This window comes from Sipha flava, unplaced genomic scaffold (assembly GCF_003268045.1).
Source record: "Sipha flava isolate LNK unplaced genomic scaffold, YSA_version1 111_pilon_pilon, whole genome shotgun sequence".
In the NCBI taxonomy this organism is placed as follows: Eukaryota; Metazoa; Arthropoda; class Insecta; order Hemiptera; family Aphididae; genus Sipha; species Sipha flava.
Window position 1 is genome coordinate 1,716,542 of NW_020271729.1, and position 25,063 is coordinate 1,741,604.

Consider the following 25,063-nt stretch of genomic DNA (forward strand, 5'->3'; position numbering starts at 1 on the left):
CTGGAGTCTATAAATAATACCAAGTACATCAGCTGCGTTCACACCGATTCCGGTTTCTTTCGATGATAACGATTGCACTTTTGTCGATTCGCTGTAACCACTCGCAGACATACATGTAAACGTACATATGATATATCCGTGGATGTGACTCACACGTTTGGGACGGATTAAAAACATACCATCGTTATGACTATGATCCTTTAAATTTAGATCTAGTTTCTAAAAAAAAGTTCAAACACTAAGCAGCGTTATATTACCATGGATCTCCTATTATTCGCCGTACTAGTATTATTATGAAAATTAGTGTCCACCACAACGGAAACCTTTGTGGAAATTAAATACCGTAAAAATCCTATATGCAATCGCACGTATAATGTTCTTCCCTTTAAGTTTGGTAATATAATAATAGTGCACTCTAATATTAAAGCTATTATAAACACAAAATAAATTAACGGACTTATCAAAACGAGTAACGATTATAATGTAATTTGAAGTTTGATAAAAAAAAAAAAAGAATAAAAAGAATTTTTAAATGTGAATTATAAAACCATCCGTTTAATGACTATGACATCGTGGTATTCTATAAATTATAATTGTCCAATTTCACTGGCGTAACTCTTTATTAATATTCATCGGCCACTGTAAATTCCTTTAATAATATCTTAGTGTGTACGTACACTTCATACACTGTTGGCGTTAGCTTGGCCGTTTAATAGTTACTAAAAGTATAATGACAAGAATTGAAAATGGTATTTTTCAATTCCATGTAAATAAGCGTTATTTAAAATTCTCGTTAACAATTTACACAAACGATTTGTTTATATTTCGTTAAATGGCACGCGATTATTTTGTTTACGGAGGGAAAACAAACCAAAATTAATTCATGACAGATGACGATTTACGCGTTGAACAATGTACATAAAGCGTATAAATGCAATATTTGAAAACTCTTGTTTTCTTTAAAAAAAAGAAAAGAAAAAACCAATGATTTTTTTGTGTGCCGAAATGTAATTCGTTGATCACCATATACAGGTAGTATTATAATTGACAATTCGTAACTTATATTATAAATAGATTTAGGATGTTGATGACCTAAAAAACACACAAAAATACCCTAAAAACTCAAAAATATTATCTTAAAAATGATCTAAAAAACTAATTACGTAAGTGAAAAAAATGTATTTATAAATAATAATTTTTATTAGAGATATGGGTGTGATAATGGATATAATAGTCATTTAAATAATGAATTATAAATTATAATATTAATAAACAATAGTATACATTTACATTTTAATATATTAATTATTAAATTTGTTTCTTAATTTGGGTTTAATACTTGCTCTAAAATCTAAAATTTGAGAAAAATGCTCCACGTTGTACAAAAACTACAAAAAATGACCTAAAAGATGACTTAAGAATGTTGAAAAATGTCGTTAGAGAACAAAAAAATGCATTTATAGTTAAGAATGCCTAAATAAAAAAAATAAATAAAAAAAATGTAAAATAAAATTAGAATATTCTGCATCAAGGGAGCATGAAACAAATTTTTAGCTAGGATAGCATTGTATAGAATCAAAGGAAAAAAAATGCAAAAGTCATCAACATCCTAACTCTAGCTATAATATTATAATAACTCGTGTCGCACAAATCAGCCGTTTCGACGTAGGCTGCATAACATTCACATATTACGTGAAGTGAGATCGCGAATTGGAAACGGAAACGAAATCGTCAAGGATTCTCTCATGAACGTGTTTATTTTATTATTAGTATTATTTCGAAGACATCATTTTGCTGTTTTATTTATTTATTTTTATCGTCTCGGTTCATAAAAGTCTAGCCTTCAACATAAATACTTATACCTGCAGGTATTGTACGTAATGAAGCGATGGGCAGTCGTGGTAGTATAATAAACTTAAAGTCGCGCACTCTCCATCCCATTCCTCTTCACCATTGACTGAGCACACAATATCCCGTCAAAGGTACTTAAAATGTATTTACATATATAAATACGCCGTTTACGTCATTTTATTTCAAAAGTATCACTACGCTATTAAAGCTTCACTGAAATGCGTTATTTATTACCGAAGCTTATGATTGTCTCCCTATCCGCGGACGACATATAAATATTTAGATTTTTACGATGCGCCTATATGTACCACACGTATAATACGTTAAAATCGCACGTAAATAACGCGTACATATACATATATGTTATTTAATTTATGTACAAATTATAAAAAATAAATATATTATGTTCGATGATACTGAATATACATACAATGTGATTAATAATTTATTCGCTAAATAACTATACAACAACACACCGTTGTGCTTTCGATATTGTTAAAACGTGGTAAACTTAGGAACAAATGAAAAACAAATCATGTAATATCATTTGCATAACAACAAACACTATATAGATTAGTTAAACTGTGAGATCAAAGATCGTATTTTATATAAATATAATATACATATATGCCTTATTATTATTATTATTACTATTATTAGCATGTTTGACGCGTAACGGCTATTATTAATCGGTTTTCGTTGAATATGTACGAGTACATTATTTACATACACGTTTCTGTGAAAATTTTTAATTTTCTATCCGTTGTTTTTTGCCATCGGTTGGATCGCGATAATTTCATGAGCATTTTGCGACGCACTTTGTGTTTGTGTCCGCAACCACAAGTAATGAAGGGTCTAAGTCTCATTTATGGAGCGTAATATATGTACGATTGAAAATCCATTTAATCAAAATGGTTATATTGTTAGGTTTATATCTTTTTTTTTTTTTTTTTTTTTGAGAAAAAGAAAGCACAGATTTAGATTTATGCTGTACACGTGCAGGAATTCTGGGTTGGGAGTAACGATGTTACTCATTGAAACAGAAATTATTCATTTTTCACGATTTACAAAAAAAGATAAAATGATAACCATTTTGCAAAATCTTGTTTTTTTCAAGCTAAATGTCCGAGTTCTTAAAAATATTTGACAGAATCTGTAAAACTCGAATGGTTTGAACTTTGAAGTAATGTATAGTTAGAAATATGTTGGAAATCGAAAAAAGATACACGCGTGGTATATGATATTTTACAAGACGATGAAGAATTTGTATACCGTATTCAATAAATGCCATATTTAATACCGACTGACAATAAAGAGCAATATTTCAAGAGCTCATATAGACACCCACGCGAAAGACCATGTCCGTATTTATATCAAATGTTTATAATTATTAAAATAAGACACGAGTTTAACACAAGTCAGAACCCATATTTTAACGAAAATGTATAGTGAAGATATGTTTACGCAAGAATTTCTTAACAGCAAGACTTACGCATCAGGAAAAAACCGCATTCGCGTGGCATGTTTCAAAACGTTTTTTACGAGTTTTTAAAGTACAAACGCTGATTCACACATGAATAAACTTATGTTCATTTAAAATGTGCCTGAAGTCATTTACTAAAAGAAGTAATTTATATGTTTGTATGCGTGCACGAGTGAATGCATATTGGATGCAAATAGTAGGCGGTTTTCATGTGACGTACAAAAATGGATTTTTTTTTTTTTAGTGAACCGTTACATATAACAACTCCCAAGTTGAAGGTTTATGGTTCGTAATTGTTATATTACAGCAACTGCGCCGACGAATTTCATTTATGGTACTTACACTTGAATAATAATTATCTCTTTGTTACAATGTAATAAAATATAATGTGTGAAAATACTTAAAATACTTATATGACTTAAAACCAATTAATATTTACAGATCGAATGATCAACAACTTGAATTAGAAAGCTATCATCCAAAATTATTTTTGAAAACTGTTTTCGGTGAGCAACCAATTGATTCGGACCATAACTACTATTGCACATGGTTAAGAAAACAATACAAAATTGTATTCATACCATATACTGTCAATACTGCTAAGTTGTACAGAAAAATTGTATTAAAATTTGAAAATAAAAATATCGAATTCGAACGTTTTAGTTAAAACATGCTATAAACATATCCGATGAGTCTGTCATTTCGTAGTTATAGGGACTTGTGTATTATTCGTTGACCAAATAATTATATGAATTCGATGTGGTGATAATTTTGTCGAGAACTTTCCATTCAGATGCATGCCTGCAATCGTGTGACCCGGAACTGCACACGGGCGCATGAAATATTTCATGCGAAAACTGTGACGCGCGTGGACTTGTCTTTAAATTTGTAACCACACTAACCGCATACCAGCAACCAATCTTATTACGTGTATTTCAACAGAAAGCCGTAAATTGTTTCGCGGTGTACGCTATTCTGGCCGAAATTGCAATTGTCTTATCCTGTTACGTGTACTAGTCGTTCTCAATAACTGTTGTTGACAAGAAATACAAAAATTCTCAAAACAATCGATGACATCACGAAAGCGTTGCCTGCTAGTTTCGACTGGCCACAGTGTAAATTCCGTCGATTTTTTGCGTGTGCAACCTGTAAGTTAATTTAACTTGTAAGAGAACGCGTGTTTAATGTATTTATTTTATTTTTCTTATACTATATTATGTAAAATCTACCGGTGCATTTTAAATGTTTTTTTATTTTTTTTTTTTTTTATGACATGTAAATTTTACCGGTTATAAATCGCACAGCCAAAACGAATGGTTATGCATTTCTCTCCTACAATACAGGGAACAATGCGTACTTTTCGAAGACGTGTGTTAATTTTTGACCGCAACAAACGTTTTACAATATTCATTTTTACACTAAAGAACGCGGGCTAAGCTCTGTTACGCAACAGCTTATACATGCGGTATATTCTGTACTAGTTTCAATGATTCCGAATGTTTAGGAGCAGATAGTGTTGTGATATAATTATCTATTCGACGATAGCGATTGGGCATAAACACTCTTAAAATCAATAAAACAACGGTGATGAAGTGCGCACAATGTATTCGTAATATTTGTCCCTGTGAGCACAAAAATCAATCGATCGAGAAGCTGTTGGATTCGCGCACTAGTGTCATACCTGTATAATATGTAAATACACGTGATAGTAACATATTAGCACTTATCCCGAATGTGGACCTAAGAAATTGTATTGGTGTGTGACGGGAATATTGGACGTGGAAATCTCTCGTGGTCTCATCAGGCTAACGGTATAAGCGTGAACACGTGGGTGCCGGACAGAGACGGTTTGAACATTCACCGGGGCAGTTTAATTTAAACCACCCCACCTAACCCGAAAAAATTATTCTGGCTTCCCTTGTATCACATTAAAACTACTTAAACGCTAAAACATAAATTATATAACTCCAAAAACATGTTCATAAATATACCGGTATGCCTACTAAATTTTCATTTATTTAACCAAAATGTACATAAAAAATGTTTTTACAGGGGGAACGCCCCGGTAGTAAGTACTTACAAGCCGCCTCTGGTGCCGGGGGTGCGCGGGCACCTTCTGAAGTGGGGAAAAATACGATTGCGTACGTTCGTTATCGGCGATTCCTTTTTGAACTACATGATTCCGTTCGATTTTACCTGATTTTTAACTACACCATTGCGTACGAAGTTATTATGATAACATATCGTCTACGATTGATTACAAAAGTACAAACCATAAATAATTGAAGCAATCTGAGAAAAATATACGATATTGCAAGAAAACATACTCATCGGGGTTAATATACCACTGAATTAAATAAAAAGTTAAAGTTATACTTGTTTAAGTATTTATACATTATAATGTATTAAATATACCAACACGTTTTTTTTTAAGATAGGGCCCAAAAGTATTGTTGACACCCCCTGAAATACAGGTCAGCACACGCCTATAGTTAACGGTCGACGTTTTCTTCGAGGAGCTTTAAAATAGCCGAAAATATTGTAGTCGACATTATTTCAACCGAAAATATTTTAGCCGACACATATTTCGTCCAAACTGTATTTTAGCCGACACATATTTCGTCCGAACCGTATTTTAGCCGACAGTATTTGTCATTTGTGTATGGTATTATCATACTGTGGCAATAGTTTATACCACGGTTATAGATACTATGTTATGATAGTCAGATAGGTACTAGTCAGAACCGGTGAAAGCTATGGGCGACCGGGGTGCCGAACTGAAAATTATTTTTATTTAATTCATATTTTAATACGCATTAACAATCTACAAGTTAATAACTTTATTACAGTATTATGTAATCAGGTAATAAAGTTTAAAGTTATAATACAAATTACCTACTTACATTTTATTTAAACTTACTAAAAAACTTAATTTTACTACTACTCAAACTAGGTAAGAAGGGGATTAAGGGCGCCAAACCTTCTTAGATCATGTTATATCCTTATCTATAACCTAATCAGTAATACGGTATAAGATAGTAGGAGATAACATATTTTAGGAGTGTCGGCTAAAATACTATCGGCTCAAATACGGTTCGGCTAAAATACGTATCGACTAAAATACGGTTCGGACCAATTACGAGTCGAATCATTTATTTTTCGGCTAGAATACGGATCGGCTGATATATTATACGCACTCCCGTTTTCTTCAAAAACCAATTGTTGTGTACCTAAAGTTGTAGACGTCTGATGCAATTGTAAATTAATATGTGCATATATAGATATATATATATATTTTAGACAGATATTTTGGTTGCATTGTCGAAATATACACGCGCATAATGAATGTGATTGTGAACGGGTGCCAACATGCTCTGAGGGAACAAAAATATTGCGACAAAAAGTTTGGAGATCGTGTGGTTCGTACAATAACGCATACGCTTTATTTCATTTACTCCGTGTACCTACGTGCACTTGATGAATAGGTAAAAACTGAAACGTACTCGGTATTGTAGCGGTTGACGAAAAGTCGTTGCACTGTAATATATATTGCATAGAAATGTTTCAGAGCCGGGGAGATAATTTTTTTTTTTTGGCTACCCATTTTTATACTTGTACTCATGATTATATTACATTTCTTGCAATTGTAAATCATTAATATATGGTATATATAGGTGTCGGGATATGACTTTTGCAGGCACTTGACTTTATCGAACTAGCGTGTCACCGTTTCGGCAAGTACAGCAAATCATTGTTGTACGGTAAAAATGGTTTGCGTAAACATTTAAAATTTGAATACATATATACGTATAGTTATTATTTGTACCGTTAACTTTTTGTGCGCGCACCGTGAGGAGGGCAAATGTCCGATGATAAAACCCCTCTCCTTTCTTACTCTTCCGGTGTTTTCAACGAGCCGGAGCAGGTGCTTTGAAATTTAAATAGCTGTATAAAAATTAAACAGTCATGTCTACGTCTATTAGCTACGTTGCTAGTATTTTATTACACGCAACAATGTAGTATAGTATAATATGACGCGTTACCCACGCGTGACCGCGTTTACACCGTTTGTGGATTTCGCAATGTACAAACGCGCACACACAAAAAAAAAAAAAAAGTCTTGAAAATTATGAAAATTATTTTCATATGTTCAGACATTTATTGAAGTTGGTACATTTGAGATTAGTAGATTAATACTTTGTGTATACAAATCCATATCGCGTACGTCGATTCGTTTGGCAGTAGCATCAATAATCGTCGGGTCACGTACGTGGTAGTAGCATACGTCGTAGTAGGATAAAAAAAAAAAAATTACAATAAATATCATCAGAATTAATCACCCGAAATCGTTCGAAGTAGTTATTGTTCTAATCTAATGTAGTAAACAGCATCCAGCCGATGCCGGGTAACTCGGCTAGTAAAAGATAAAAATGTAACAACAACAACAATAATGCCGATTAGTCCAAAGATTATCATTTTTATTCCGAATGGCTTTCCCGCGACCTTTACAGGTCAACACGCAACGTTCGCGAACGACATAAATTACAGCCATATTCGCGATATCTATGCACGGCTGTACGCAGTGGCGTATACAACGGGGGGGTCAAAACCCCCTTAGGCCTTTTTTTAAATGTTATAAAATAATGTTAGTAGTGTGAGAGTGTTAGAAACGTAAATAAAAATAATGATTTGTTCGTAAATTATCCTTCCCCCCCCCCATACAAAATTTATGTATACGCCACTGGTTGCGGGGCCAGTGGCAGAGCTATGGGTGAGCGAGCTGTGCGGTAGCACAGGGCCCCGCGCTTCCTGGGGCCCCGCAGTTAACAAAGAATCGAGCAAAAATCTGTAGTTGATTCACGATTTATTATGAAAAATCGGGGCCTTGGAGTAAAATTTACAAATATGAACCCCTAACACCATGTATTATTGCCAAATACTTCAAATTTAATTTAACCATGAAGTAGTCGTAATCTTGGACATGCTAGATAAGGATTAAACATTACGCCGATAGCACGTAGTGAATTGTTTACTGAAAAAAAAATAACTATCATAGTTGTAAAACCATAAAATAAGATCCTTTGCTTCACTCAGAATTTAAAATATTTTTATAATGAATTTGTACTTCTTGAGAACACTTAGTCATAATTTTCTAAATAATAACCAAACATTTTTTATTGATAAGAAAATAAAGAAAATGATAATTTTTATTTGTATTATAAGGTGATAACGCTTTTGTTACATCTTTTGAGCATTTTATCGAAGACTTCAGTCAGAAAAAAAAGTAGAAGAGTTTATTTTTGAAAGCATATGTAACCATAACTGTAATGTAAATACAGATTCATACTGTACCTTAAGGTAATATTATATTTTATTTTTAATCTTTTTAACTTTTTGTTTTATTTATAGATTGCTCAAACATCCCAACATGTATTTTATTTAAATTAATTAATTATATACACGAAAAAACAAACCACTCTTTGAATAAAAAAAAAACTGTCATGCATTATAGGTTGTATATGAAATCTACAGTCGTTAAACAGCGGTAAATATGTAAATAAAATATAATTTAGATGGTCGTAATAATTATTTTCATAAAATATTTACCTGTTTAGAAATAAATTTATATAACTCGAAAATTATGTTAAAATCGTTCAGACCTTATGGCGAAAATACTGCAGTGTGGCGTGAATCAAAAAGACACAGTTGCCTGACACGCACGCACAATTTATGGTTTACATGCGATCTGCTGTGTAATGTTAAATGTATAAACTAACAAGTTACAGTCAACTGGTAATCAATGTTCATATATTTTGTTTTGGTTGATTTGTACATAATATTTTGAATTCTTATTAGTTATTTACAACGAATTCCGTTCTCTAGTTGTCTTAATAAATAAGTTGTTAGTGAAACACAGTATTCCTATGTTATAGTCAGTAGCGGCGTGAAATAATATGTTCCCCAAAAAAACTTTCAAAAAGTTAAAAAATGCTAAGCTCAAATTAGAATTATTATATTATTGCAACGAAAAAATACCTGTCCAAAAAATGCACAGTTATACGAGTAAGTTATGATACTAAATGCATACTGATTTTATTTCAGCTAAAAAACATAATTTTACTACTACTCAAACTAAGTGGGTTGGAAGGGGGTTTAAGGGTGCCGATACTTCTAGCGTCGGCCCTGACTGGCTGTACGTATTGAGTTATGTCTACCGCTCGGATGGATTCATGGGCGTATTTTAAGAGAGGCGAAGGGGCGATCGCCCCCCCCCCTGAATCCGTATTTCAGGAATTAATTTTATGTGAGATACGTATTTTAAATTGTTTCAATGTGTATCATTTTATAACGAAATCAAATTACGCGTGGCTGTGAACACTGAATTGAACTTTTTGTCGGGTCCATACTTAGTAAAAAATCAAATGAAACACAAGCATAACTTTCAAAACACAGACAGATGTTAAAAAAAAACTACACAAAAATCGATTTTAAGTGTATTAGCGGCATTAGATTAAAAAAAAAACCACAAATATTAAGGATGCGCCTGATTCAAATACTACCAACAATTTTACTTGTAAATTTTGAGCCTGATTTAAAGAAAAAATTTGAGTCACCCCTCCCCTCCCCCTAGAAGTAAGTCTAAATACGCTCCTGGATGAACCAGCAGCAACGGTTATAAATGGCAATGCCGCACAGTGTTAGATTATTATGTTCCAATAACTCGGTACGGTTCCGATCAGTGACGCAACTACAAAATAGGAGGTCCGTGTGCGATAATTATGTTAGACCCCTTCCTAGGATTTATTTTTGTTGTACGTCTTATTTATAAGTATCAATTAGTTTACGTTTTAAAACACGTTTCACATCAGTTAGTGTATGATATATGTATATACATCAAATTAAATACTTACAACTGTTGTATATTATACTTCAGCACATGTTTGTGTAGTAAATTCATTTAAAATAGTTTAGATAGTCATGTTGTATGCCTACTCAAATACTCAATGGACTCATGGTTAAATAAATATTATATTACTCTAAAATATTATAACATCCTTGTCTGAATTTTAAAAAAAAGTTTCTTTTTATTATAAAATAATAATATAATATTATTAAATAATCGTGTGTTTGTAAAGTGCAGTTTATTTTAGGCTGCGACTAGGGAGGGGGGCCTCAAATGTATGAAAGCCTTGGGGCCCGTGTGCACGGCACACTCTGCACACCCGGTTGTTGCGGCACCGATTCCGATAGGTTTTACGCCGTCGCCACAGTACAGCACGCGATAAATAAAACGTGTCGCAGTCGCTGTACGGCGCGTGGTTCACATAAATTACGGTTGAATTGACGGTCGCGCGGTATCAGTGAAATGATAACGTTTTTTCGTCATCGTTGGTCGCGCTACACACCGCATTATTGTCGAAAGCACTTTTATTATGATTACAATTGTTACCGTACACTGTGTACCGGTCCGCCGATGTGTTTAACGTGGACACGCACGTGCGACGCAGAAACGGTTCTGTTCTTCTCAATTGTCGTCTTCGTCATTGCGGTCGTTAAATTGCTTACGCAACAGTTGGTGCACCGCAGTACTAAGCGCGCAGTACATTACCGAGTAGAGATGGGACTTATCGTTCATTAAGGTGAACTAGTTCAGTCGTTCATCGTTCATATATTTGACGATTCGTTCGTATGAATACGTACTCCGTATCAAAGAATTGATCATGAACGATTAAGGTACTAGCTCGTTCATAAACGAACTAGTTCAATTAATTATAACGTATAGTATAAAAAGTACAAAGTGAACGGTGAACGGTGAACGAGTCGTTCATCAAAAGTGAGCTAGTACGAAATCGGTCACTTGGATGAATAGTTCAATTGAACTAGTTCGTTCATGAACGACACATCTCTATTGCCGAGGCCGATTCGTCGGCGCCCCGAGAAACCGCTGCGATTTGATCCTGCTGCTGATCGAGTTAATAAAAAAAAAAAAAAAACCGCTGTTGTTTTTTCGTTAACCCCTCAGGCCAAAGAACCTATACCCCATCCCGGGGCTCCGACATTTTCCGATGCTTTCATTCGTTTATTTTGATCGGGTTAAATTTAGGTACGTATAACGCACGTTTGAACGATAACGATATGATGACGGGTTTCTTAAAACACAGTTCGCTGGTTTTTCATAAAGCCGACGGACCTTTTTCGAGAACGAGTAATCGTCGAGCTTTCGTTTATCAAGTGAGACATGAAATCAACCGTTAATGATTTAACGCCTCGTAATTATGTGTAATGCATTTTTTACTTTTCAATGTTGCGCCAGACCTGGGTTGTTTGAGCTATATTCTATTTTTCTTCGTTGTACTAATTTAATCATTCACACACTTTAAGCGGGGTTCATATTCCGCGTAAAATAAAAAATGTTACCGGAAAATAATACCTTTTCTTCGATCACCACCTGTTTTTGTCATTAATCCATTCGTTCAGTGTTCCCTTTAAATCCTGGAGTAAAAACGGTTTTATCAAATATGCTACCAAAGATTTACCTAATATATCTGTAATATCTACCAGTGGCAACAGAATTATTTGAAAGGGGGGGGGGCAAATACGCATTTCTGGTAGTGACCATGGTGCACTCACCCTTTAAAAATTGATAGAGCCACTCTATTTATATTTTTAACGTCTTGATTTTTGAAATTAATTAACAACTGGTACTCAGTGCTCGAATTGGAAAAAAATTGAGGATGGACACTGGTTTAAGTTAAAAAAAAACACCATTTCATAGCTGATAATTTGTAAAGCAACCCGTTGAGGACTTCGTCCCCCGTGCCCCTTGCACGTATAATTAGCACTATAAAGGTAGTATTATTATATAATATTTATTTGCTTATTACTATAACATTATTTTATAACGAAATAATAATATTAATTACAGAAATAAATATTATTCTTTAATTAAATTCCACAATGACTTGTATGCATTTTCTTCAGGACAATTTTCATCCTCTCCTGTTCGTTTGTCTTTCTTAACCCACGAAATTATATAGTTATTTAGCCATGGTTATTATCTTTGGTTTTTATCCGTGATTGTCGTCAACGATAACCGTTTTCTGGGAAAAAATAACCATTGCTATCAGCGGCGGATTGGCTAAATATTTCGGCTCGGGAAATTACCGTATGACCGGCCAATAATTAATAATTTTTCATAAAAGTCTTCTTTATTCATGGATTAAATGCTCGTTGAACTTTGTAACATCACGTTTACACTAGGTTTTTATCACAATCTTACAATTTAATACAATATACTTCAATACATTATTTTTATAAAATAATTTTTAATCCAAGTACATCGGCCCATTGTTATAATATGACTAGCGGCCCACCAAGAACTTTCCCGGTATCCCGGTGGACCAATCCGCCGCTGATTACTTTGCAGTTTGCTATAGAATATTGAAATAAACGAAAACAAAATCCAAACACACCGTTCAAAAGTAAATATTCCTAGGGGGGGGGGCACTCGTTTTTAGCGTTCCTCGCTTGATTAAATGAAGGGGGCCGCTGAAATCTATGGAGAAATGAAAGCGGACTCCGTCCGCCCGCGCTCCTCCCTCCAATTCGAGCACTGCTGGTAGTCGACCAGTACAGTTTAACTATACTTAATAGTTGACACGAAAAAACACAGAAATGTCGTGTAACAAATATTGTTGCTATCGGGGTATCCACCGCCCCTTCAATATTTGACACGGGCAATCGCCCGTTTCGGACCCACGTTGACCGCGCCACTGCTCATCGCCCCCAGAGGTACTGCTTGTACATACTTTAGTACAATAAAAATATTCAAACCCGCGTTTCATTAGTTGCGACGAATGAGATTATAAAAAAAAAAATCAGTATAAAATGCCGAGACGTCGGGCCTCGAGGCTTTAACCTTCATTGCACCATCCCTCTCACCGGTCTTGAGTGTCGACGGCGAGACGGTTCCGGAAGCGGTGACCGGCGACAAGAAACGCAGGTGTGATAACACGTGCACCGATAACAGCGACTGATAACGACCGCAACCGCCCGCGAAACGACGAGCACGGACGACGATGTTTGATAAGCGGAGCTCGAGGCCAGAGGCAGTCGGCGACACGCAACGCTACACGAGCCACACGGGCAACAGGCCGCCGAACGGTTATTATTGAAATCAAAATCGTTACGTTAACTGTATAGCCGTTGTCGCGCTCGCGTCCGTATCTAACTTGACACTGATAACGGACCGTGGCGCTGTGCCGCCGCCGATTCCGGTCGTTTTCAAACGGCTTTTGCCCAGCACCGCCGCTGCACTTTCAACCACATTCATGAGCGGCCGCCGAACGCGTCTCAAATGACGTCGAAATTCAGGTAAGACCGACCACGGGCACGTGACCCCTCCGGTCGCGAATCCGCTCTTTCGTTTGCTCGTTTGCGTTTTTGAGTTGGTGCAAACCGAATATGTTTACATCTGCTGTTCGCATTCGTTTACAGCAAGTATGACGAGTATGGTTTCGTGCGTGCCGATGATTTCGATTACGTCGAGTACGAGCAATTCATGTCCGTGTACTTGACCGTGCTGTCCAAACGGTCAATGAGATGGGCTCGAATCATGACGTCCAACCCGCAGCTAAAGAAAACCGCTCGGCTCAAACAGTTTGTGCGCAAAGGAATACCGTTGTCGCTCAGGGCGCAGGTCGGTGTGACGTTCGATGCATGGCGTTTTGTACTAATTACCAAGTTTGAAATATCTTTTTCTTATTATCCAGGTGTGGACGTCAATTAGTGGTGTACAAAAGATGAAGGACAAGGACGGACCGAATCTGTACAAACAAATGCTAAACAAACCTATCAATGAGGATATTAAAAACATAATCTCAGTCGATGTACCTAGAACATATCCGGACAACATTTATTTTTATCCAACCTCTGAAAATCATGCTGCTTTGTTTAGAATACTATATGCGTTTGCTGCACAAAATCCTAACATAGGATACTGTCAGGTACATCTAAAACCAATAAAATCAAAAACATTATTTTTAATCCTCTTGATTTATTCCCTCTCCCTTTATTTAATTGATTTTAAAATGATTCTATAAAAGAAACTATTCCAAAAATAATTCATGAACTTTGTTGATTTTTCTCTAAACATTAAGTATTTTACCTAAAAATACTATACTTCAGTCATGCATCACTTGAAATGTGGTAGTTTTTTTTTAATAAATTAAATGCATGTTAGCTGCTGTCCGAAATAATTCCCATTATATCTTATTTTTTTTTCTAATAATGTATTTCTAAAATTACTATTATGTTAATTTAATTCATATAACTATATTTTTTATCAATTTTCTATGTCTTAAAAATGAATAGGTATTCTGAAAAATATTCTAAAGAATGTAGTATTTAATTATTTTTGTAATATTCGACTAATTAAATATCTTGATACATTAAATATTAAAAATTTATATTTCTAAATACATAACTATATTCAATAGTAAAATATATCAATGTCACCAATAACTTGAACTACTTAAGTATTATTTTTGATTTTCATATAAATCATTTTCAATCAAATGTCTTAATGAATTATTAATCTAAAAATAACTATTTGCCATATTTCTACCTAATATTATCTATATTATTTCTGAAATAAATCTATTGATTGTTGTATTTAAATTCCATGTTTAGTTTAATTTAATGTATTTTAAATTGAATTCTTCTTTTTGAGCTTGGATGGTTAAGTAAAAAAATTAAACTGTTAGATTAATTAATTATATTCAAAAAAAAAAAATCTTTCAAGGGCCTTGAAGTATTCAATTTTATTTTTATTAAGCTATATTGAAATCACTCATTGTTTTAAAAGAATATCTACTTAAGTTTGTACTTCTGTTGAACAATATTAATTGATTTTAATAAATGTAAACTATTAATAATTCAATTTTGAAACAAAATTGAAAACATTTTATTTATATGACTCAATGGCTTAGTCTTGTATTGAAATAAAATAAATTATTTCCTATTACAAAGAAACTCATTGAAATTTATTTTTTCATTTTCTTGTATGGGTTTTTCGATTCAAACATAAAATGATATCATAATTTTTACTGTCTATCTAATTTGAAAACTAAATAATATGTGTATTACAGGGTTTAAACTATATAGTCGGTTTATTGTTATTAATTACTAAAAATGAAGAAACATGTTTTTGGTTATTGAGAGTATTAGTCGAGAATAAACTACCAGACTACTACTCTAAAACTATGGATGGTGTCATTGTGGATATAGAAGTTTTTTCTCGCCTTGTGAAGTAAATACAATTTATATGCATGCTATTTTGGTTTATTATTTACTATGTTAATTATTTATTGTGTCATTTATTTTAGAAAAAAATTTCCTGATGTGTCACAGCATATGACTAATTTAGATATGCCTTGGGCTCTGGTCATTACTAAGTGGTTTATTTGTCTTTTTGCTGAGGTCTTACCAATTGAGGTAATTTCATTATTTAACATTTGGTATAATAAATTTCATTGTGTCACATTGATTAGTTAAAATTGTATTATCATAGTTATAAATTGTATGGTTAAACTTTTATATTATTTGCCATTTCTTTATTTAAAAAATAATTTACATATGTCAGTTGAGTTTTCATTTTACTTTAATTGAAATGCAAATTTAACTATTTACAGTAGAATATCTATTATCCTAAACCTTCTTACAAACCTCATATTATTAAAACAAAAAAGATAACATATTCATTCAATGGGCGTTGATATCAGCTGTAAAAGCTATGACAAATTTCTTATTATAAAAATGTATTATTACACCATTTTATAGTTTTATGTATATATATTATAAGTTTTGGGGAATACAAATCCACTCATAAAAAATAACCATGAGGTCACATATACATTATTTATTTAATCCATATAAGTACTAATTTGGCTAATCGATGTTCAACTGTTTTTAGATATTATAATACTATGTATTTCATAATTTAACTGTACATTTTGGTTTCTAGACAACTCTAAGAGTATGGGATTGTTTATTTTATGAAGGATCCAAAGTTATATTCAGAGCTGGCTTAATGTTGGTAAAACATTATAGAAATGAATTGTTGGCATGTGAAGATATTGCATCATTAGCAGAATGCTTCAAGTCTATTGTTCAACAGCCATTTTCTTTAAACTGTCATGTTTTCATTAAAGTATGTTCTTAGTTGATATTAAAAGTTCATGTATTAAGTATTTAAAGAATGGTTACGGTAATAATAAATTCTTGTTTTTCCTTAGGAAATGTTTAAAAACATAGGATCATTACCCATGGCATTGATTGATGATCTGCGTAGACAAGTATCAGCTGAACGAAATGCTGACAAGTCTACATATAAAAACAGAAAAGGCTAAACTTTTATAGTTATTGTTATTGTTTTTAAGGATTTTAACAAAAAAAAAAAGTATTTCTTAAGATGCATAAATTCTAGTCAAATTTTTATATTAATATCTGTGGCCTATATTTAAAATTTCGTATTCAAAAGTAATCAAATATTTTACTAAATAATCTTACCAATAGTATAATTTTATGAAATTTCATAATTATACTTTAGTTATAATATTATATTTATAGAATTTATATTATTTATATTTATTTTTATTTTTGGTCGTATTACAAGATTGGTTATAGTTTTCAGTAAAACATTTTATCAGACAAATTTTATTGAACTCATGACTGATTTTTGAAATGTCAGACCATTTACAATGTATCAACAAATAAAAGTCTGTTATATTTAAGTAATATAATTTATCAATACTATTTTAAGTATTACAAATCATTTAAAGAAATTTTGTATATTTCACTTAATTTTTTTTATACTTTTTTTGTTTATACTATATTATATCTTTAGAAACAATTTGAAAAATGACAATTTTATTTTTGTACTAAATAATTTGTTATGTTTTTCTATTGTTATTTATAGCTAATATTGTGATTATACATCTATGTATAATTTAAAAATGTATTATTAATTATATTAATATTGTATTTTTTTATTCTAAGCCAAAATGTGTTATGTAAAATTAAAACCATTTTGATAAGAATACAAGTTGATTTTGAAAGAACATACAATATTTATAAAAAATGAGCTGTTATTTATGGTATTAAAATATTGGTTTGTGACAGTTTTAAACTTTTCAGTGATAATTATATTTATGTAAATTGTTTTAGCAGCATATAGAATAAAGCAAAAGGATATTTTGAGTTAAATTAGAACATTTTTAACCTATTGACTTAAGCCAATTTTTTCATTCCCTATCCAGTAATTATTATGATAAAAAAATTTTAATCATAGAACTGCTCCTTGTAGTAAAAACAAGAAAATCAACCTTTTTGATAATAGTGTAATTATTAAAGCTTTTAAATTTGTTTTTTAACATTAAGTGAGTAAAAAGTCAATATGTTATTAATTTATACTTTGCTCCACCTATTGCTCCATCAGTATATTGTCCATCCATTAGTGTTATTAGTCTAGGATTTCTGTCCAATATTTCAAATCTACATTTATTTATTCACTGGTCCTATGTACTACTCACACACTATTTATATATATATATATATATATGATAAGGATGGGCACACACCAAAGCTGTGCAATATTGACCGAAGCAGTGCACAGATGGTGGGATATGTTAATGTTATATCACCAGTCTTGGTAATATATTCTATGCTATTTAATATTTATAATATTATCTAATAAGTTATAAATGATGTCAAGTTTTGAAGATAATTGTTTAATGTTAATTCTTTTAAACAATATTATTTTGTATTTTAGGATTTATTGGATATTAAAAAACTAAATGTTAAATCACAGTTAATAGACGTTGCTTGAATAAAATCAGCAATGGTTTAAAAATTCAATAAAAAAGAAATTTTGTTCTAATTTATATAAAATGCTACGAGTAGGACTCACTTTATTAGTTAGCTCTGCAACATGTGAGCAATATTTTTTAATTATGTGTAGAATGAAGACGTGGATGAAAACTTGTATGCATCAAAAACATTTTACAAATCTGTCTATATTACACATAGAAAAAGATTTAATGAAAATTATTGACAGTGAAAGTATTTTAATAAAATCTAAATTATTTGAAAATATTAACTTTTATATATTTTTTTATTTTTATTGTTTATTTGTAATATATTTTGAGCCTATAAAGCAATGGTTCCCAACATCTTATATTCTATGCCCCTTTTGAAGGATTTCAAAAATCTCGCACCCTAACTCTTCTATAAATTGAAAAAATCGATCACCATTTTTGTGTATTATACAAATAAACTATACAATACCATTTGGAATTTATTAAAAAAAATTGTATTTCGTTATAACTGCTTGCGCCTCCCTAACAATGTGTGCACGCTCCCCTCTTCCAGTTTGGGAATCGGTGTTATAAAGTACCATATAACATATTAATAAATTTCAGATGAGAAGAGAAATATTATCGGTTGGTTATTTTATTTTTAAGTAATTGATCCAATGCAATTATTTGCATGTTATGTTAAATGTGTTAAGCATTATTTAAGGTGGTGGGGCGCTTTTCTTCCAACGGTTTTGGTTCATGTAAAAAATCGTAGCACCCCACTTTCTCCAATGGATTTCCACCAATGTGTACACATTTGTGAGTTAAAAAAAATGGTTTCAACACAGATTACGCCAATTCCAAACAATTCCTGTGGCGAAGCACGAGTATTCAAGTCGGGGAGACGTTAAAAAAATACTTTACAACCCCCCTCCTCCATTCATAACTTTATATATATGTACAATAAAAGGGACGCGGTTTTTATTTTTTATTTCTTATTTATTTTTCGTACGATTAGTTTACTATTACATCATTCAAAATGTCATTAATTAAATCGTCAGGCACGGTGGCAATTGACAATAGTGTAATATTTTAATATTTAGATACGAATATCGCACCAGAAATAAATAATTCGTAAAATAAGAACCAACCAACAACTGCGGTAACAAAATTGCGTCGGACGATAACGGAAAAACGCGATAAGCAATGACGGTTACATTAATGCATATTAAAATGAAACAATAAATACAAATGACGAGACATGTCTCGTAGCGCGACGACGATAAGAAGTAGAAATAAATAAATCGTAAAATAAAAACCAACCAATAACTACGATAACAAAATTACGTTGAACGATAACGCATCAACGCGAAAAACAATGACGATTACAATAATGTATATTAAAATGAAATAATAAATACGAATGTGAGACATGTCTCATAACGCAATGGTAATCCCCACTCAATAACCTATTCCGCCTGCACGCCGTGCCTTGAAAAACGAGACGCTGCAACGTGTCGTCTCATTATATTAATTTTTATTGTATCTATATTGGGATGTTTATAGAATTACCCACTGGGCCACAACAACGACAGCTCACGTGCGCAGTCCGCAACTAATCTATTTTATGAATACTAATACGGTGTGGCACAAAAGTAAAATTACGATAAATATTGAAGTATGTATTAAATAAAAATAAATAAAATATAATAAAACCAAATTATGTATCCGCATTAAAAGTGGGTAGCCGTTGTCTCATTGTCTCCTATGACGCTCCGCCACTGCAAACAAGCCAACTTATATGAATTCAAAGACATTTATCTATAGACAAGATAGATGCTTTTATGACATGCATAACACTTATTACAGTTTAAAGCATAGACCTTGTACCAGGGGCGGATCTAGGGGAGGGTTCAGGGGATCAGCTGACCCACAGTCAATATTTGTTGACAAAATTGGCCTGTTGGAAATTTTTTTCTCTTTTTAGACCTTGATTTGGACTCTTGGACAGTTGGCCCATCGGAATTACTCGAAAAAGGAAAGCCATGTATATTCAAAATTTAAAATTTTTCAATTCATAATTTATGTTTTAAATCATATCGTTTTAGTTGAAAGTTAAGTAAACCATATTTTATTCCGTACGTTTGTTGCGCTGATAAAATTATATAAAATTTATATTTTCGTAAATAAGTCATTATCGGTGGTATCGTTAATTCTAAAATGTAATATAAATATACATGTATAAATATACATACACTTTAATGAGCATATTGTGGTTTTTTTTTTACAAGGTATTCATTCTAATTCAGTTTCATCCCTAATAAATGGCCTCTTGACATGGCTTGACCCACAATTCCCCGACTCTGGATCCGCCCCTGCCTTATACTATAAGTATATAAGGTCTATGGTTTAAAGTAATCGGTGGCGATCAATCTTTTGTTATCCAACGAGTTATACAACGATTAGTGATGTGATAGGAAATTTGAAAACTGATAAAAATTCTTAATTACATCTACTCCAAATCGACTGGGTTACAACAAAAATTGAATTTCGTTGAGAACAGGTAAGTCCTACATGTTATCCTTCTTTTTTTTTTCATGTGTGTTTCATTAGTTTATCGCAATTATTAAGAACATTTTTGGAATATTCGTACACATTGAACACTTCAGAGCAACAACTGAACAACATTTTCTAACAGAAACCTTCCGTGATTGTGTTGGTCGATGCAATCATTCTGGTCAAAATCGAGTTACACATAAAAAAAAATAAAATGCATAGGTCTAAACTTTTTTATACTTGACACTTACTTGAGTTTTCACATAATAATAATGTTTTTTTTTTTTTAATTTATGTTTGACTACGTAGTTACTTTTGTTAAGTTTGTTAACATTGTTTATTATCGTATTGTAACATTTTTACCGTCAAAGAACATCTATATAATATTATTTAAAACCGATTATTGTTATTATTTTTGTTACAAGTGCCTCGGAAAAGAGGTCAACAATTTTTATGGACCAGACAGACATTATAATTGATTCATAGGGTAACGAAGGAGTCAGAATGTACATTAATTGATATGCCACATGGTGAATATTCAAGAGAGGTAAACGTTTGTTATAAATAATTTAAAACTATGTATGAATGAAATAGAACGAGTGCAAGATGAAATGTAGGCCAATAACGAATGGCAAAAATATAGAAAATATCGTGTCACAGCTACCAGCTGCGGTGCATGTGAGCAAGCTTAGAGCGGGCATTTGTCGTGTAAACACCGTCAAGACCATTCTGTACAATTTTTTTCAAGAAAATTCAGCTACTCGATGTGTTCAATAGTAATCGAACGTATATGTTCTGAACTAGAGATGTTAAGTTCGTGAACAAATAGTTCATTTGAACTATTCACTTTGATGAACTATTCTGAACTGTTTCAGTACCTATAACTTAACAGTTGACAGTTTGAAAAAAAATTGGTAGCATTGTATAAATGAAATAGTTCGCGAACTTCTTTAAAAATTCTCTGTGGTTCGTTATTAGAAATCCTGTAAATGGTAAACATCTGTTTACAATTAGATAACAAATACTTAATTGCCCATAAGTAGTGTGAAATATTACTGAACTTGTGTATTGCTGTACTAATAGTAATAAAACGAATAGTTCACTGCCAAACAATATCAGTATGATCAATAAAATTAGCGAACTACGTGAACTTAAGAATAGTTCATTTGAATTATTCACTATTCCCTTGAACGTACTGTGAACTAAAGAACTATTCACAGAAATGAACTAAACTTTCCATTTCTATTCTGGACTGACAAATATATTTTGTTAATAGGACATTGAAAATGAACCAACAGCCAAAAAAGATTTTGATAAAAAAAAACTAAAAAAAAAGACGGATTTTATGGTTGAACCTGTACGGGTGTTATTCGTACGAACTAATGGCGTCAAACACGTACTACAGGTAGTTCAATTGATCTGCCTAGAAAATTAGAATGTTAAAAAATATATAAAAATGATCACTAAAAAATTTTAATTAATTTTTTTATTTATTACTTGACAAGTATTTTTTATTTAAAATAGTATATTTAATTATTAAATATTTTATACCATATTTAATTATTAAAGATCTGTAACAAAAATGTTATGGTATTTGAATGGGTGCTAAATTAGAGTAGGTAAGTGGGTAAATCTATTTGAACTGGCCGTTTCAATTTCATTCGGTACCATGGGTGTTTACTTTATGTTTTAGACATTTTAGTATTGTACAAATATGAAATATTTAGGTACTTGATATCGAACTGAAACATCAAATTTGAATTACTGATAATTCAAGAGAGTTTTAATTTTTTTATTTGTTACGTTAAAAAAATCGTTTACAGTTCTTTTAGTCATATTGAGTGATTATTAATAACTTATATTTGTATTACAAGTATAAAAGGGAAAACGCGAGTTGGTCCCGAGCTATTTGATCGCTTAAAATAAACACGAGTTGGGTCCGCGATGTTATTCGATAATACTCGAATTAAGTCCGTGGTAATTTCCGGCTATAAGAGTAGTCTTAATAATAATCGGTAATATCTTATCTTACAATCTTATAATCATATTGTAACTTGTCAGTATACCGGCACGTGTCAAGGCTAAAAGTCCATCTAATAAAATATAAAATATAAAAAGTATAGCCTGTTTTTTGTTGTTGTTATATTACATATAAAAATTAAATTATGAATTTCATGTCAAGCGAAAAAGGTAAAAAAATTATCATTAAAGACGGATTTAAATTTCGCTTCCACAAAATGTTGCGGAATGATGTACAACGTTGGAAGTGTTATCTTAATACCTGTAAGTGTTTTTTAAAACTATCTTGCACTTTAGACACAATAGAGAAATGTAACGTGCGTAATCACCAAAAATTTGATGAGAAGATTCTGAATAGACAAAATTTAAGTAGCTCGGTTAAAAGAAAAGCACAAGATGATATTTCTACACGACCTTTAAAGATCATTAGATCTGAGTTGAACAACAGGGATATACTTTCGATAGACACTAATGATTTGAAATTAATAAAAAACAACATCTAGGCTAGAACTAATAGGCTAGAATATCGGGACCCAACACATGCACTCTACAAAATATACTGGGACCCAACTCATGTACTCCATAAAATACGTCCGGACCCAATTCATGCTGTTTTTGAAATCTGGGACCCAACTCGAGTGTGTCCGTATAAAATATCTTCACAAAAGTAAGATAGCTAAAATATATATATATACAGATTAAAGTACAAGTAGAATTTTAAAATGTTGTCTTGATATAATATGCATTTTATACGATTACGTTTTTATGACTGTTTATTATATTTTAACGTTCAAAAATCGATTTTGAATTTAATTATTATTATTAGTAAATAGTTTTAATTTTTAAATTTCTATCTAAATGCTTACGACTATTAGTATTGTTGGTATTATATACTATAACATATATTAGTTTAATAAATAATGATATAACCGTACTTCAACTATTTAGAACTTTTCAAGGAAATTGAAATTATTATTCTTCTGCTTTATTTTAATATTAATAATTTGAGACAATGATATTCGCAATGTTGATGGGAAGGAAGACACGGACTGTGTATGCGGAGAGATCCAGACTATGTCGCACCTGCTAAACTGCTATGAATGTCCAATAAAATGTGACGTAACAGACTTACAAACCGCAAATAACAAGGCCATAAGGATGGCAGAATTTTGGAGTAACGAAATTTGAAAACACAATTTCATACGTTACCTCTAAAATCACCCGTTGTTACCATTACCATTATGATAATTACCAATATCTACTTAGTACATTAACTATATCTTATTTTATTTTATTTTATTTTGTGCACCTGTTTTAGTATTTATATATTTACCTGATGACGTTTTGTTAATTTATATGTATATGTTAGTCTACATGTAATGATGATTATACATTTATTTACTAGTAAAATGACCTGTCACCCAGACTCGAAAAAAAAAAGTAATTTTGGTTCCATTTTTGTTTTCGTATATAAACATTTTCCAATAAAACCCGTTTAATAAATAAAACGGGTTTCGTCGGTTTGAAGCCCTGGAAAAAATACACATTTGTCAAAATGCATGACTTATTATCCGGCTAATTTTGAATTAATTAAAATTTTATTATTATTATTTTTATCATTATTAATTGTGTTTAATTCACTTTTATTGAAGTAGTTGGCCACAACAAATAAAACCAAACAACTATATAGTTCGTTGGTTAATCTGTTGATATATCGAATGTTTGATTATTGCTGAATTATATTATTCTTCGACTTGCACGGATACTATAAAAAACTTTACAGAGATTTTTATAATATTCTCAATTGTTAAACAATTATATATATTCTATTTCTATAAAATACCGGACGGTGCTATAATTTAACGCGATGGATTCCAGTAGCATCATCAGTGAAGAATCAACTGCCACAAAATCGTTGAAGAGAAATATGGCGATGTATTGCATGAACAAGATGCGGAAACGCACGATCGATGAACAGCTTCGTGATTTATCGGCAATCATGAATTGTTCGTTGGATCTGATAATTGTGTACCGTAGAACCGGATTGGAAGTCAGCTACCGTATTGGCTCGCAAATCGCTTCGGTGAACGGTTCATGTGAATCGGTGCGTATACATATTGTATAGTACAGGGATGTGCAACTCAAAGTAGATAGATGGTCAATGTATAGAATTTTAAAATCTGGCGGACCCGAGTAATGAAAGTAAAAAATTAAAAAGTCATTTAAATTGACAGTCAACATTTACTTTATATAATTTGATTTTCCGATTGAACCAATACAATAAATACGCAAAACACCA

The 25,063-nt window shown here is 31.9% G+C and overlaps 1 protein-coding gene across 1 annotated transcript; it reads left to right on the top strand.

Moving 5' to 3' along the window:
* Window positions 1-13,376: 13,376 nt before the first annotated feature.
* On the top strand, window positions 13,377-16,818 carry LOC112689147 (growth hormone-regulated TBC protein 1-A-like). The gene is made up of 7 exons (XM_025562695.1): window positions 13,377-13,708; window positions 13,832-14,033; window positions 14,107-14,340; window positions 15,484-15,644; window positions 15,721-15,829; window positions 16,359-16,544; window positions 16,630-16,818. Exons 1-7 carry the CDS (start codon window positions 13,692-13,694, stop codon window positions 16,741-16,743), a joined length of 1,023 nt encoding a protein of 340 aa, XP_025418480.1. The 5' UTR covers window positions 13,377-13,691; the 3' UTR covers window positions 16,744-16,818.
* Window positions 16,819-25,063: the final 8,245 nt, after the last annotated feature.